The following is a 15,031-nucleotide window of genomic DNA, read 5'->3' on the forward strand; positions in this document are numbered from 1 at the left end:
AGTGAAAAGGACAGGCTCCAGGCCAAGGGAAAAAGCACATGCAGTCCAACCTAAACCTTTACACGAGGCACCACCCCATGTCCTGTAGGGGGACCACTGTATTAAATCGTCTGTGGTGGCACTCGCTGATTAGATCTAGACGTGGCCGGTAGCTAACCGAGGAGAAAGCAATCCCTACAAGGCTGCTAATAAAACGTAGCCGTCACTTAGCCATATTTCCGAGAGTCCATCACTGTTGGGATGATCTAAGCTTCTGTCATGCATGCCTCCCTTATTATGTGGTAGAACTTTTACTTAAATAAGGTGACTAAAATCAGAGAGAACAGATATGTTAATACAACATTGAAAGTTGAAGCAAAGGTTATCCATGTTTGCTATATGTAGTGTTATGACCTAATTTCTCCAAATTTAGAGGAAATATGAACTGGGTTCGTTAATGGATAATGTTTGCTTGGACTTTGGTGGGGCATCACTCTGCAGTCTGCACACTGCACTCTTCATCATCCATGATGCTGCTGATGCAACCTTATCTTATCCTTCCTTCATATGACCAGCATTTATCCTTGTGTTACATTTTAAGTAATCTCCACCAAATTTGTCAGTTGCCACTACCTTCGGAGAAAATTTAGCAAAGGATGGGTGTGTGCCCTGATAATTTGCATGTGTGTGAGGGAATCTGAATTCACTGGATAGGATCAATTTTTTCTCTACTTGCCCAATTGAGGCAGTGGAAACAGATGGGATACTTGTTCAATTCAGCCAAATGGTTTCCCCTCTTATGAAAAAGAAAGGAGTTGGTAAGCGACACGTGGAAGCAGGCGGGTCGATGACGTGGACCCATGGCAAAAGAAATTGACAGGTGGAATCTTGTAAATAATGCTCCCAATTTAACACGTAGAATGGGCCATGGGGGGTCAGAATTGAGGAGTGCACTGATTTTGGGTCCTATGTGGACTACACAAGTGTCGCTGTACCATAGGCATTAAGTCAAAAATCTCCCCACAATTGATTGTTGACATCATCTTCTTCTTTCATTCTATAAGATAATGGGATACTCATTGGGAGGGAGATTTCTATTTCAAGTTGGCTCTAGTTTAAGCATAAAATGTATAGTTTATAAGAAAGATTTGGTTGGGATTGTGAAGATTTCATCTACTCTATATAGTAAAAAAGGATTAAAGGATTAAAGTAAAGAATGGTGTGGTAAGAAGGGATAAGGATCAGAAGAATGGCAGAGAGAGAGAGAGAGAGAGAAGGTCTAATAGGTTGGAAATGTAGGTTAACTGTGTCCTACACAATGGTAGTAGTTTAATGAAGAAATAGTGAGATGGGTGGAAAGAGGATTTGAAGAAGATGCGCATGGGGTGGGGTTGGATTCCCCATCACATGGTGTGAGGAGTTGTTTAATAGGATTAATCAGCTTTTCTTGAGCAGGAAGAGTAGAGGAAATTAGGGATTTAAAAAAAGGGGGTGTCATGTTTATCCCGACACACCCCAGCCCCTGTTTCCCATCTTCCAACTTTCACATGAAATGCTTTAAAGCTTAAACAAGTACACATCCAGGCATCATCCATGTAGATCAATTAGCTAATCAAATGCAATTGGCAATTGCTTGATTAAGGTGTGATTAAGTGGGTGGGATTAGCCAACATAAATTGCCTTTACAACTAAGCTTAAATTTGGAACCATGCGATGTGTGGTGATTGGTGAGAATAGGAGGAGCCCTTTCTTTGGCCGCTTGCTTCCCTTTTAACTACTTTAACAAATACTTTTCTTCTCAGATTGTCATCGAGCCTATTGATTGAATTGAATATTGATAAATAAAATTGATTCCCCTCAGACCTCAGTAGTCAGGCCTCAGCTCAGCAGTCTGCCTCTGCTTCGGTGCTTCCTGGTCTCCTGGCTTCCACCAATGACACCCCCAACGTATAGGCCGTACACCACAGCTTGCACTCACGACCGTTGGACGATCCGAGACCGTCCGTCTCGCGGCGGCCTCTCTTGGGCCTTGGCTAGCCTTTAGCCCGGAATATGCGTACAGTTGGTGGGTTCCATCACCATCAACCCACTCATCCCTGTTCTGATGGTGAGAAACTGAGAATGAGATGAAATGACCCACCCCACCCATTTCAAATTAGGTCTGTAAATAAGTCGGATCATATTTGATTTGAATCCGAATTTGATTCGGTAAGAACCGGATAGCAAATTGGGTCCGATTGGAAAAGTTGATTCATTTAGTTAGCAATCAAATACGAATACCAAATACCCTGAATTGATCCATCACAACCCGAACCAACCCATTATATATATATATATATATATATATATATATATATATATATATATATTATTTTATCATGTTTTTATTACAATTTAAAACCAATAAGATATTCAAATTCGAATCATAATATTGAAAATCTGATAAATCCTTATCGAATTCAGATCAGCTGGGTTTTTTATCTGATCCCTTTATAACCCTATCTGAAACTATTATGGGACCCAATCACCTAGTGTCAACCAGTGGAATTGGAAATTTGGAATGAATTCTTAATTCCCCATTTCAATCAAGCCGCCGATGGCATTTTATTTATTAAGGAAAATTTATGATTTATCACCCTCTCCCTTTTTTTTGTCAAAAAAATAGGAGATTTCATTCATTAATTGAAGAGATTATTACATGAGGGGAGCTGGCCGAGTTGAAATATATACTAAACTGGCCTTTACATGATATATAAGCAAAAAGATGGACGGTTGGATTGAGATATCCCTCCTAACAAATTTCTATTGAATGTAATGTATTGTTCCAAACTCTCCTCATTTATGGCTTTATATATCTATAAAAATCCCATTAAGCCGAGAATCTGAGATGTCCCACCCCAACTCCTACCCGTTGTGGGACCCTCAAGAATGATCGATCATCAGTGATCTACACTTTCATTTTTGAATGGGTAGGGAATAGAGAATAGGGAATAGGGATGTGTGCACCTCTGGATTAGCGAAGGATAACAGATCAAATATTTCATCACACACACTGATGGGAGTTGGGCGATGTGTCTCTTCTCCTCGTAGTCAATTTTGTCTGTGTTGTACATGCCAGTGCCACATAAACAGTAATCTTCCGTGTTTCCCTCCTCCCATACTAACTTCCTAACTGATCGTCCTCCTCCCCATCTCCCTTTACCTCTCTCACTCTCTCTCTCTCTCCACCCTCTCTGGAAAGCCGTGCTTAATATGTTTGTTAAAGGGTAAAGCCCTAACACGCGTAAGGGGTGCGTACTGTACAGGGGGGGTCAGGATATTTTAACTTCGGATTTCAACAACCCTTGAATTACGCCATGATTTGCGCCATGACTTTGGTGGGGTTATCTGTAGTAAGAGCACCAGGTTCAAGGTGCGTCGTTTAAGCTATTAACCCACGGAGCGCACAGTAGAGCATGAAAATTAACCTAACCCCATATTACCCTGTCACCCATTAGTGACAACAACGTCCCTCAGTGCCACCATTGAGGGAAGGAGATTAAAAAATAAGGATAACATAGACTGGACTGACTGAGCTTTTCGTTTTTTTGCTATTGGAAGGGAAACCCTTAGACCATCGGCTTCACTAAAGTCTAAAGCATGTAGTAGTCCACATTTATAACATTATTAAAGCAAGGCGGATTGTAACAAAACAAAGGAGATCTCTGTAACAGCTAACTTAGATTTTTAAAGCATTAATAAATAAAAGATTCTAAGTTCTAACAATAAAAAAATAAAAGTGAACAAATTTTATTAATTATATAATAATGGAGTACGTAACAACGTGGAGGGACGACAATCGTTACAGTCCAATGGGAGGGGACGTGTCATTTGTATCTTTCCTTGGCTATCCATCTTTTGCGGATTTCGAGCTGTCTTTCTTTCCTCCATTCTCGATCTATAAGCTACTACCCCCTCCCCTCTCTAATGAGACTAATGATATGAGATGTGGAGCACATGCTGCTCACTTACTTTTATAATTTTATTATTATTATTATTATTATTATTATTATATTTTTTACCTTTGTCAAGAAGGTGTCGAGCTGACATGTTCCCATGCGTCATTCGAGCATTGGCGATAATCTATGGCAGCACTGATGATTTCTGGAAGGCCGGCCGTCTTAAACAATTAAAACTGTTCTCAGTCGTCTCGTGATCCCAAGATGATGGTTTTCCCTTCAATCGTTACTCCCCTACAGCCTTACTAGTTAGGAGTGCGACTGAGTGAGAGAGAGCTGTCATACTCATACTCGTTATCATAGGGTGGCTCGTGAATACCGTGCGCCTCAGCCCTCAGGAGTCAGGTTGGGCCGCAGGGCACGCACTCACATGCCAAACCCCTTCATTTCATTTTTATGTTCACATTAAAACCAAAAAAAAATAAGGAAAAAGATGTCACTTTCTGTGGTGAGTACTGTTGGCCCACGCCTTAGTTTCCAAATCATGTCAGCCCTAGAAACAGTTGCTCTGATTGGCTGATTCTGAATGGACGTTATATGATCCATTGAAGGAAATAAACCTAACATGAGATGCCTAGCAAGGTGCGAACCGGCTTGTTGGTAAGGCTTCCTGCTGGGGTGTAGTGGAGGCGGCTTGGGACCCGCTAGCACCGGGGATTTGGGGGCCCCGGCAGCGTGACAACGACCAAGATGGTTTCGGCGAGACCATCCAAATGGCAATTTTACAATATACTGAGAGGATGGTTGAGTAAACATACAGTACTCCATCAAAGAGTGCTTATCAATTGAAAATGTTTTAACTCTAAAGCAATCAACTCCATCGTTTTCATTCTTTTTTTTTTCTTTTATGTTGTTTTTCTCCAGACAATCACAGAAATCCCCCCAAATCTGAGGAAATAGCTTCCTAGTTTTTACTTTCTAGCATATCCATAGATGCATCACTCGTGAAATTGATGTTTAATTCTTCTTTTTTCTTTCTTTTGTTCACAAAATTACAGAAATATGGACCTTTTACCAAAAGGTTAAAAAATTAAAAAATAACCCAAACAACACAAATAACCCCTTCTTCATGCACTCTGACCTCCACCTCCCACCTTTACACATTGACCAGCTCAGACACCTGCTAATGCACATTGCTGCCACCTTCGAGCACATAAAGTTGATAACAGAACTGGGTACAATTACCATGTTAGGAGAACAAATATGCTTTACAATGTTTGAATGGGCAATATACCGGACCAAAATGGGAATGATAGAGGTTTAGGCATGGAAGAGAATTACTATAAAGCACAGGACTCTGGTAACCGAGAGTGGAGATATAAAACCAACCACCTTGGAAATAGCTCCAGAGGCCCATAAGTTTTTCTTTTCCTTGTCTTTTTTTTTTTCAGAACTCTAAACATCTCTAATCTACAAGGTAGGACGAGAAAATTGCTCAATACGGCCATAATTTTCATTTTACTTTTTCTTTTCCTTTTTCCACCCCGACCCCAACAATAGGATTAAACAAAGAGAATTTACAGATCGCGAATCCGATTTAGCGTTGGCAAAACAAACCTGCAGAACACCAAAGAGAGGCTTCAGTTTTACAATGCAGATTTCTGTCTTACAAGGTTCTAGGACATTTAACAATCTATAGATAACACATTAAGATCTGATTGTCACTTTATCTGTCACATAAAGCAAAGCTGAAGCTTTGGGGTTTGGATGCTTAGGTGAGAGAGTGCATAACCCATGAAAATGTTATATTAGATACCAATACCAAAAATAAATGTCACACAGGCTAAATTCAAACACCAGGCAAGTGCATTATAAGAATATTACACCAAAATGTTAACACACTAATGTTGTTTGAATTAGTGGGTGGAGACGAACCACCCCTGCTGTGGCTACGCCAAGAGCAAATGCCTAAAGAAACCAAGCAACCCATCTGGGACCAGAAATGAACTGGGAGCAAGGCCATGTATTTTTCATTCTTCTTTCTGATGTAAAACATTAGCTAGGCTATTATTACCATGAAGTGCTGCATGATAGATTCGCTTCTCAGGGAGGCCAATATCTGACAAAATAAGATTACCCTGCAGACCAGAAGAAACAACATCAGCACTCAATACAAAACCCGACAAAGTTTGAAGGCTAAAATGCTAGTATAAACCCTAGAGCCATGTTTTCACCCTTAATGTGCATTTGGCCCACCAAGTAACCAACTTATGTCTTCAATTTACTTGGAAGCCCTCTTATATAGGGCATACGCACAACCAGAAAACTTTCTACCAAAATGTGGATCTTGTTTAACTTTTTGTTCATGTGTGGACATGGGTTTGCATGTCTTCCATTTGTGTTTTTTAATTGCAAAAGTTAATCTGCAGTGTATAAATTGGGTCAGCAATAAATAAACTCTTTTATGCTGGGATATAAAACTTTGGAGTTCTTCTGACTCATACATATGGTAATAGTAGAGTGCAAAATTTTTGGCCCTTTGAGCATTGATGGGTTCCACTGTATGACAGCTTGTTGAAAATAGCCATATACACAAGCATCCATTATTGAGAGCCTAATACCATTTCTTTTACAGTTTCAAATGAAAAAAGTATGCATGTAGCTTTCACATTTGCTTATTTTTAAATTGTTATTTTTTTAGGAGTGGAGCTAATTCTTGTGTTGCATGCAGTAAGGAAACTTGTAGCCTTTTATTTTGCCAATCACAAAAAATTTATTCATACAAAGAAAGGACGGGGGCCACAAACCTATGACAGAATGCCACCCTGAAACAGTAAATTCCAAAAAAATAACTCCTAACCTCTCCCTCAAGGAAAATTATGCTTCTAGTAACTCAAAATGCTCCATATGGTTGTAAGGATGAACTGTTTCTTTCTGTGACTTGGGAATCATAAAATTCTAAAGATAATTTAGGAAGCTAGCATCCCCTGGTATTTAATGGGACAGAATCAAATCTCTGGAGCGGGCTCTAACAGACATCCTAGCACCATCAGTGTAAAAGCCATTTTTTGAAATCACTTAAAAAAAGTTAATAAGAGTATAAACTATAAAGCATTACAATTGAATGGCTATATTACTATGAACAATTTAATTCCAGTCTATCATGGTGAACAAAGCTTGGTTTTATCTCCATTTTCACCTTATTCTAGCACCGACAACAATCTGTATCAGAAAGAAGAATCCAGAAATTAGACATCTGGAGATTATCCACGGGTGTTACTGTTACTAGGATCCATGTGCACCCAGATAGATTTATTAAAGATGTATACAATTGATTTACTACAGTTAATAATTGTTAGTGTTCGGTCTGCCTGTTAGACTGATAACAGTCAAGGAAGAGAGAGAGAAGAGAGAAGGAGAGAGGAGAAGAGCAGAAGAGAAACAAGGAGAAGAGATTCTGGTTTGAATGAGAAAAAGCTCTCTCCCATTTGGCCAGATGTATTTTACATTACTAAAATAATGTGGAAAAGTCATATTAGGGACATTAAATCTAACATAAACTTACACATCAGCACCCAAACACAAGCACAAAGACAGAATTACCCCTACATACTCGACACCAACACTCCCCCTCAAGCTGGAGAGTATATATCATATAATCCCAACTTGTTACATATGTAGTCCACTCTCCCCCGACTCAACCTTTTAGTAAACAAATCTGCCCACTGGTTCCCTGTGTTGGCATATGCAGTGTCTATCACTCCACTCAGCACCTTCTCTCTAACAAAGTGACAGCCAACCTCTCTGTGTTTGGTTCTTTCATGAAACACCGGATTAGAGGAAATGTGAACTGCAGCCTAATTGTCACAGTAGAGCTTCATTGGAGTATCAACAGTGTATCCCATCTCCTGTAGAAGGTTCCTTAGCCACACTAATTGACAAGTAGTATGTGCCATAGCTCTATATTCTGCCTCTGCACTGCTTCTTGCCACAACTATCTGCTTCTTGCTTTTCCATGTCACCAGATTACCCCCAAGAAAAGTGTGATAGCCTATGGTAGATCTCCTATCAGATACAGAACCAGCCCAATCAGCATCAGTATATCGTTCTATTTCAAGTTTTCCACCACACTAATTGCGAATGAAATGCCTGGCCGAGTGATGGTTAGGTAGTTCAGTTTACCTACCAACCACCGGTATCTACCAGGGTCTTCAAACACTACACTCATATCACTACTCAGCTTAGTGTTTGTTTCCATAGAAGTTTCAGCTGGTTTAGCACCTAACAAACCTGTTTCTTCAAGCAAATCAAGAGCATATTTCCTTTGACACAAGTTAACACCATGCTTCTATCCCCAAGAAATACTTCAATTTACCAGGGTCCTTTGTTTGAAAATGTTCCTGCAGAAAGATCTTCAACCTATCAATGCCCATTTTATCATTCCCGGTAATGACAATATCATCTACGTACACCACTAATAGGATCTTCCATGCCTGAGAGTCATGACTGAAGACGGAATGGTCAACATGGCACTATTTCATACCAAACTTCTTTACTATCTCACTAAATCAGTCATTTGTTGACTTGGGCCTTAAGTTAGTTTGTCCTAGAGTTTCTAACTATATTAGTAGTCTTTTTAGATCAGAATAACAGTCGTCAACCTTAACATGGTTTGACTTGGGCTTAAACAGTCTCTTCGAGCCAATCCCCAACCTTGACTTGGGCCCATAAATGGCATTCTTTACTACCTCACTAAATCTGTCAAACCATGCTCGAGCAGATCACCATGCAAGAAGGCATTCTTGATATCAAGCTGATAGAGGGGTCAATCATACATCGCAGCAAGAGAAATCACAACACAGACTAATCCAATCTTAGCAACCGGGGAGAACATCTCTATGTAATCAATACCAGAGGTTTTGGAATACCCTTTGGCAACCAATCTAGCTTTCAGTCGCTCTACACTACCATTAGGTAAGTACTTAACCATATAAACCCACTTACTGCCAATAACTTGCTTACCAGGAGGAAGAGTGGTGAGTTCCCATGTATGATTATGAGCCAGAGCTGAGAGTTCTTCCATCGCACGGCACCATCCTAGAGAGGCAAGGGCTTCTTGGACATCCTTAGGTATAACAACAAAGGATAACAAAGAGATAAATTGGCGATGGGAAGTGGAAAGGTGAGTCAGTTAAACATAAATAGAAATAGGATGAAGGGTACAACTGCGCTTACTTTTCCGCAAGGCAATGGGAAGATCAAGATCAGATACTGGGGTCGGGGCTGGTGTGGTAACAGCTGTCGGATCTGTCGACAATGATGAAGTTGGAGGAGGTGTCGGTATATGTGGGCGATGTGTATACACGTGATGGATCGGTGGTCATTCAACAGGTGGTGGCACCGGAGGCAAAGACTTGGTCACTGCGGGAACAAGAGGAACAGAGTCCACAACTGAAAGAGGAAGGGGAGGAGGTGATGAGGAGGAAAAAATATCACCAGACCCCAAGAAGAATGGAGTAGACTCAATGAAAGTAACATCAACACATACAAAGGAACGCCGAGAGCTAGGGTATAACACTTATACCCTTTCTGAGTCTGGGAATAGCCAAGGAAGATGCACTTAATAGAACGTGCATCTAACTTGTTCATTCCTGGCCCCACATTATGAACAAAACAAACACATCCAAAAACTCGATGAGAGAGGAAACGGAGACAAGGTAGGAAACAATGTGGTGAATGGGGAATGACCATCAAGGATAGGAAGCAGGAAGTAAGCACTGCATCACTCCAAAAGGATTTGGGAACATTCATGTGATACATGAGGGACCAAGTTGTTTCCAAGAGGTGGCGATTCTTTCTCTCAGGCACCCCATTTTGTTGTGGGGTGTAGGTACATGAAGTCTAATGGATAATGCCATGTTGGTCTAGGTAGTCCTGAAATGATGAAGAGAGATATTCACGGCCATTATCAGAACGAAAAATTTTAATGTGAACACCAAATTGGTTGCGAATCTCAACATAAAATTTTGGAAAATGGTAAACAATTCACTTCTTTCTTTCATTAAATAGAGCCACGTCATCCTTGAATAATCAGCAAAAATGATAAAATATTTATATCCATTGTATGACCACTTTATAAGGACCCCAAACATCTGAATGAACCAAACAAAAAGGACTCAATACATGATTATCAACTCTAGGACTAAAGGGAATACGATGATGTTTCCCCAACTAACACGACTCACAATCCAAAACAGAAAGATGACTCAATGAAGGAACCAAAGACTTGAAAACTTTCAGTGAAGGATGACCAAATCGACAGTGCCACTAGAGAGGAGAGAGGGACGATTAGAGAGTTGTTGACGTACTTCCACCAACATCAAGATAATACAATCCACCAGCTTCATGCCCTCCACCAATCTTCATCCCCGTCTTGAGATCCTAAAAAACACACAGAGGGGTAAAAGGTAATGAAACAATTAAGAGACTTGGTCAACTTACTAACAGACATAAGAATAAAAGGAAATTTAGGGACATACAAAACTGAGGATAGGGATACAAGGTACAGGTCAACATTAGCAACACCACAAATGGAGGATGTGGAACCATTAGCAAGGGTAACAGATTGTGATGTTGAGCAATGAGAAAGGGAAGAAAACACACCTAGAGTCCTAGTCATGTGATCGGAGGCTCCAGAATCAATAATCCAGGGATGGGGTGTGGATGCTAGACAAGCCATACCTGAGTGTGCGAGAGTGGCCGTGTTCTATTGAGATGTGGCATGTACTAACCTCTCATACTCATCACGGGGAATACTCATCACCTCATTCCCAGCAACACCTGTGGATGTAGGAGGTACCTGATTGGCTAAATGGCTCTCCTGTCTGAAGCTATTGTCACTGGTCACGGCATGATTGGCCCAAGTTGAAGGTGGACCCATGCAAGTCATAGCAATAATTGATGGTATGTCCATCCATACCACAGTGTGTACACCTCCTTGGACTCGAACTATGTCCTCTGCCATAGGCTCCCCTTGAATCCCGACCTCCATTAGGACCACCACCATGATTATATGTAGGTCCACTACCACCACTCCGGCCATGTGTCAGTCCACTACTACCACTACGGCCAGACTGAGCTCCCCAAGCTCCACCTCTAACACCACGGCCTCTGGATACTGCTAGGGCTGATCTATCGGAAATATTAAGGTTCTTGGTGATCCAATGGAAATCCTCCTGAGTCGAGCAAACACCTCTTCCAAGGAAGGGATAGCTAACCCTCCTAGTATCTGAGCCCGCACTGGTTCATATTCAGATTTCAACCCCACCAAAAACGAGTCACATCAAGTTGTTCCCTCTGTTGTTGCTGAATTTTGACATCAGAAGTGAGGGGGTGATAAACATTCAATTCATTACGAATGTTTCTCATACTAGCATAGTACTCCTCAAGACTCTGATTACCCAATTGTAGATTAAAATATTCCTGGTTCAACTGATATACTTTGGTTGTGTTGTCTTGACCCAATACAACTTCTTAGCATGGTCCCACACTTCTTTGGCAGTATCAAGGAACATGAAATTTACACTAACCTTGGGTTCCATACTATTCCATAACCATGTGATGATCTGTGCATCTGCCTGCTCCCAATCATCATACTCAGGAGAATCAGTGGAAGGTTTTTCATCCCTTATGTGCTTCACCTTCTTCTTTGCCTTAAGAAAGACTTCTACAAAGTTGGCCCAAGGTACATAATTTTCTCCATTCAGCTTAATGGAGGTCATTTGAACATTCAGGTAGTCAGTAGGGACCATCACACTAGTCTTGTTATCACTGTTGTCTCCAATTGCTGAATTTTGATATTGCTGAATTCGGCAAACTGCACACTAGATTACACTACACCCTGATTTCAGCACTTACTATTGCTGCAAATTGCACTCTTTACACCACAAACCCAACTCCACGACTGCCTGAAACTTCCCAACACTGTTTGAGGAACATCCCCCCTTCGAATCACACTAAATGGTGCACAAACCCTAGCACAATACAATCTGAAATCCCACCATACAGTCTGAAGTAGACTTCTCATTTGATTCACACCCAAAAAAAAATGATGCATGAAACCTCTTACCTGATCACCGAAAATTAGACCACACAAGACACCCACTGCACCACACGAATCAGCCCTCTTCTCTTCATCGATTAGGGGAGGGCTTCTTAGAAACTGCAGCAACCAACCACAAACACCACAACTGGAGGCATAGAAACCTCCAAGGGAAGAGGGCGATCACTCTTTTTCAGCCCTGTCCCTTATCTCTAGCTGATGGCGAAGAAAAGAAGAGAAAACCCTAGGCTGGGTGCACAGATAACAGAATTCTGGGCAGATCCGATTTGCTCAGTTTAGCTTTGATACCATGTTAGTGTTCGGTCTGCCAATTAGACTGATAGCAGTCAAGGAAGAGAGAAAGAAGAGAGGAGAGAAAGAGAGAGAGGAGAAGAGCAGAAGAGAAACAAGGAGAAGAGATTCTGGTTCGAATGAGAGAAAAGTTCACTCTCCCATTCGGCCAGATGTATTTTACATTACTAAATTAATGTGGAAAAGTCACATATAACCCTACTTAAGTTAGGGACATTAAACCTAACATAAACTTACACTTCAACACCTAAACACAAGCACAAAGACAGAATTACCCCTACATACTCGACACTAACAATAATAAACAAATTCTTCAATTACATGACTGGTTGTCTTTTTTATGTGGGCAATGTAGGATAGAAAGGGTTATTATCTTACAGAATCAGGAAGGTGTACTATTGAGGCGGTTTGATTTGAAAAGGAAGAGAGAAAAAATGAGATCCCCCCTTCGCTTCGAAAAGACCCTCCCTTTTTGCTAATGTTATGTATCTTTATTCTTCTTAATATAAAAGATTTTTATTAAAAACAAAGAAAAAACGATATCCCCCCTTCCTCTTCATCCTCCTCCCCTTCCTCCTCCTAACCCCCCTCCTCTTAAGGAGGCTCCTCCTTGTGTTTGGGAGGCTTACGCCTCTTGCGTTCTGAACTACGCCCCACACATCTAGGTAGTAGAACGCCTCCGCATTTTAAAACATTGGTCATGGTTTGTCTGTTGAATATTCATCATAAAGAGATAGCTGTTATTGGGTATTACCAGGTTAGACCTGATTGCCCCGATTAATGATTGGTTCAGTACTGGTTCCAAATTCATAGACCCAATAAGGTCTGATTTGGTAGCGGATCTGCACATTTTTGTACTCAGTTTGGGATTGCTCTACCATGTTCTGAACCAGACCTGGCCCATTGACAGTCCTATATTAGACAGCAAGGTTGGCGACTGTTACTCTGATCTAAAAAGACTACTAATATAGTTAGAAACTCTAGGACAAACTAACTTAAGGCCCAAGTCAACAAATGAATCCCACCCCAATTTAGATAACTACTAGGAACTATCACTTCTAGACTGATAAGTCCTTTTTGAATCTTGAGAATCTGAGCTGGTTCGAGGGAGCACACCCTCCTGAAACGGAGTAGAAGAGAGGAAGAAGAGAAAGGAAGGAGTAGAAGAGGAGGGAAGGAGGAGAATAGTAGAGTTTTCTTTTTCATCCGGAATAGATGGGGGGTTACAATTATTTATACTCTCTCTTCAGTCTCTCCTGCACATGGACTAGACTGCGACTGCTAACCAACTGGAGGGACGTGGCTGCCTCATGTAAATGAACCTCAGTGGAGGTTGCACATGGGTGATCGGGTGTTTCTCTCGTGCCGGGCCTGGTTGCTGTGTGTCTTGGCCTGGGTCTCCTGTTGGGGGCCCAAATGGGTAGTTGGGGCCTATCAGTCCCACCCTCTTCAAGAAACACCTTGTCCTCAAGGTTGATGTGGGGATACTGATCTTGTAGTTTGACATAGTCCTTCCAAGTGGCATTTTTCTAGTGGCAAGTTTTTCCACATGACTAAGGCCTGCTTGTGTAATTTCCTGCCTATTTTGACCCATCTTACATTTCTGATTTGTTGTGGTTCAATCAGTATATCCTCGTCTTCTGTGAATTGCGGAAGGGTCGGGCTGACCATAGTTGTAGTGCTTAGGCAAGGCTTCAGCATACTGATATGGAAAACTGGATGTAATTTCGAGGAATCAGGAAGCTCCCATGTGTAAACCACCTGTCCCACTCGTTCAATCACCATGAATGGGCCAAAATACTTAGGAGCTAGCTTCTGCCAAACTCGTCGGGCTACTGAAGCTGGCCGGTAAGGCTGGAGCTTCACAAATAGACCCAATCCCCAACTGCAAATTCAAGCTCCCGGTGATTGCGGTCGTAGGCCAACCTCATGCGCTGTTGTGCTCTCTGCAAATGTGATTTAAGGGATCTCAATATCTCATCTCTGCTCAGCAACTGGTTTGCTACCTCAGCCACTGTAGAAATCCCCTTTTTATATGGCAGCACTGCTGGAGATTCTCTCCCATATACTATCTTAAACAGAGTGATTCTCTCCCATATACCAATATTCTGCCCACGGAAGCCAGTAGGCCCACTGTTTGGGCTTCTCCTCAATGAAGCAACACAAATACGTTTCAAGCCACCGGATGACCACCTCGGACTGCCCATCAATATGGAGCTGGCAGCTGGTTGTGTGGAGAATGTCAACACTATCTACTTGCAAAAGCAAATCAGCTGTTGAAAAGCTTCTAGTGTGCAATTTATCAAACAGCCACCGATAAGGGTTAAGACAAAAAACTTGTAGGCACACACTACCCAATGTGGGCCCCGTAAACATGTTTGTCTTGAATCTAGGCAAAACCACTGTAGAATGAATTACGGGTGGGTTTTCTCTGATGTCATCAGAAGGCACTTCCTTCAAAAGAGTGAGGGCTAACTCTAAGAACTGGCATATGTGACCATGAGTTTTTGGGTTCCTCGAGATGTTGTGGATAAACAGGCCTTTACTTGTCTCAATAGATGGTCCTACTTGCCCACCTCTTTGCGAGTTGCTGGATTCTTGATTGCAAGGAACCACACCCATAGGAAAATATCCATCTAACTCCCAAAAAATAAAAGAGAAAGGGACTCAAATTACCTTCTTTGGTGAGGGCGTAGCTGAG

General features: G+C 41.5%; 1 protein-coding gene across 2 annotated transcripts in view; it reads right to left on the minus strand.

Annotated features, from left to right (window-relative positions):
• Positions 1 to 4,927: 4,927 nt before the first annotated feature.
• LOC148850953 (Phospholipid/glycerol acyltransferase family protein) overlaps positions 4,928 to 15,031 on the minus strand; it is a 34,179-nt gene continuing 24,075 nt past the window's right edge. The window contains exons 8-9 of one of the 2 annotated variants that reach the window (XM_088945625.1): positions 5,992 to 6,055; positions 4,928 to 5,534 (exon numbers count right to left, since the gene is read on the minus strand). In XM_088945625.1, the coding sequence (XP_088801751.1) occupies positions 5,515 to 5,534; positions 5,992 to 6,055 (84 nt within the window). In that variant the 3' untranslated portion in view covers positions 4,928 to 5,514. Of the gene's footprint in view, positions 5,535 to 5,693; positions 6,056 to 15,031 lie in introns of those variants that run through there. The other variant, XM_088945624.1, reaches the window with a different exon arrangement.

Source organism: Nelumbo lutea, chromosome 5 (genome assembly GCF_056320005.1).
Source record: "Nelumbo lutea isolate HS-2025 chromosome 5, American lotus-T2T, whole genome shotgun sequence".
Lineage (NCBI taxonomy): Eukaryota > Viridiplantae > Streptophyta > Magnoliopsida > Proteales > Nelumbonaceae > Nelumbo > Nelumbo lutea.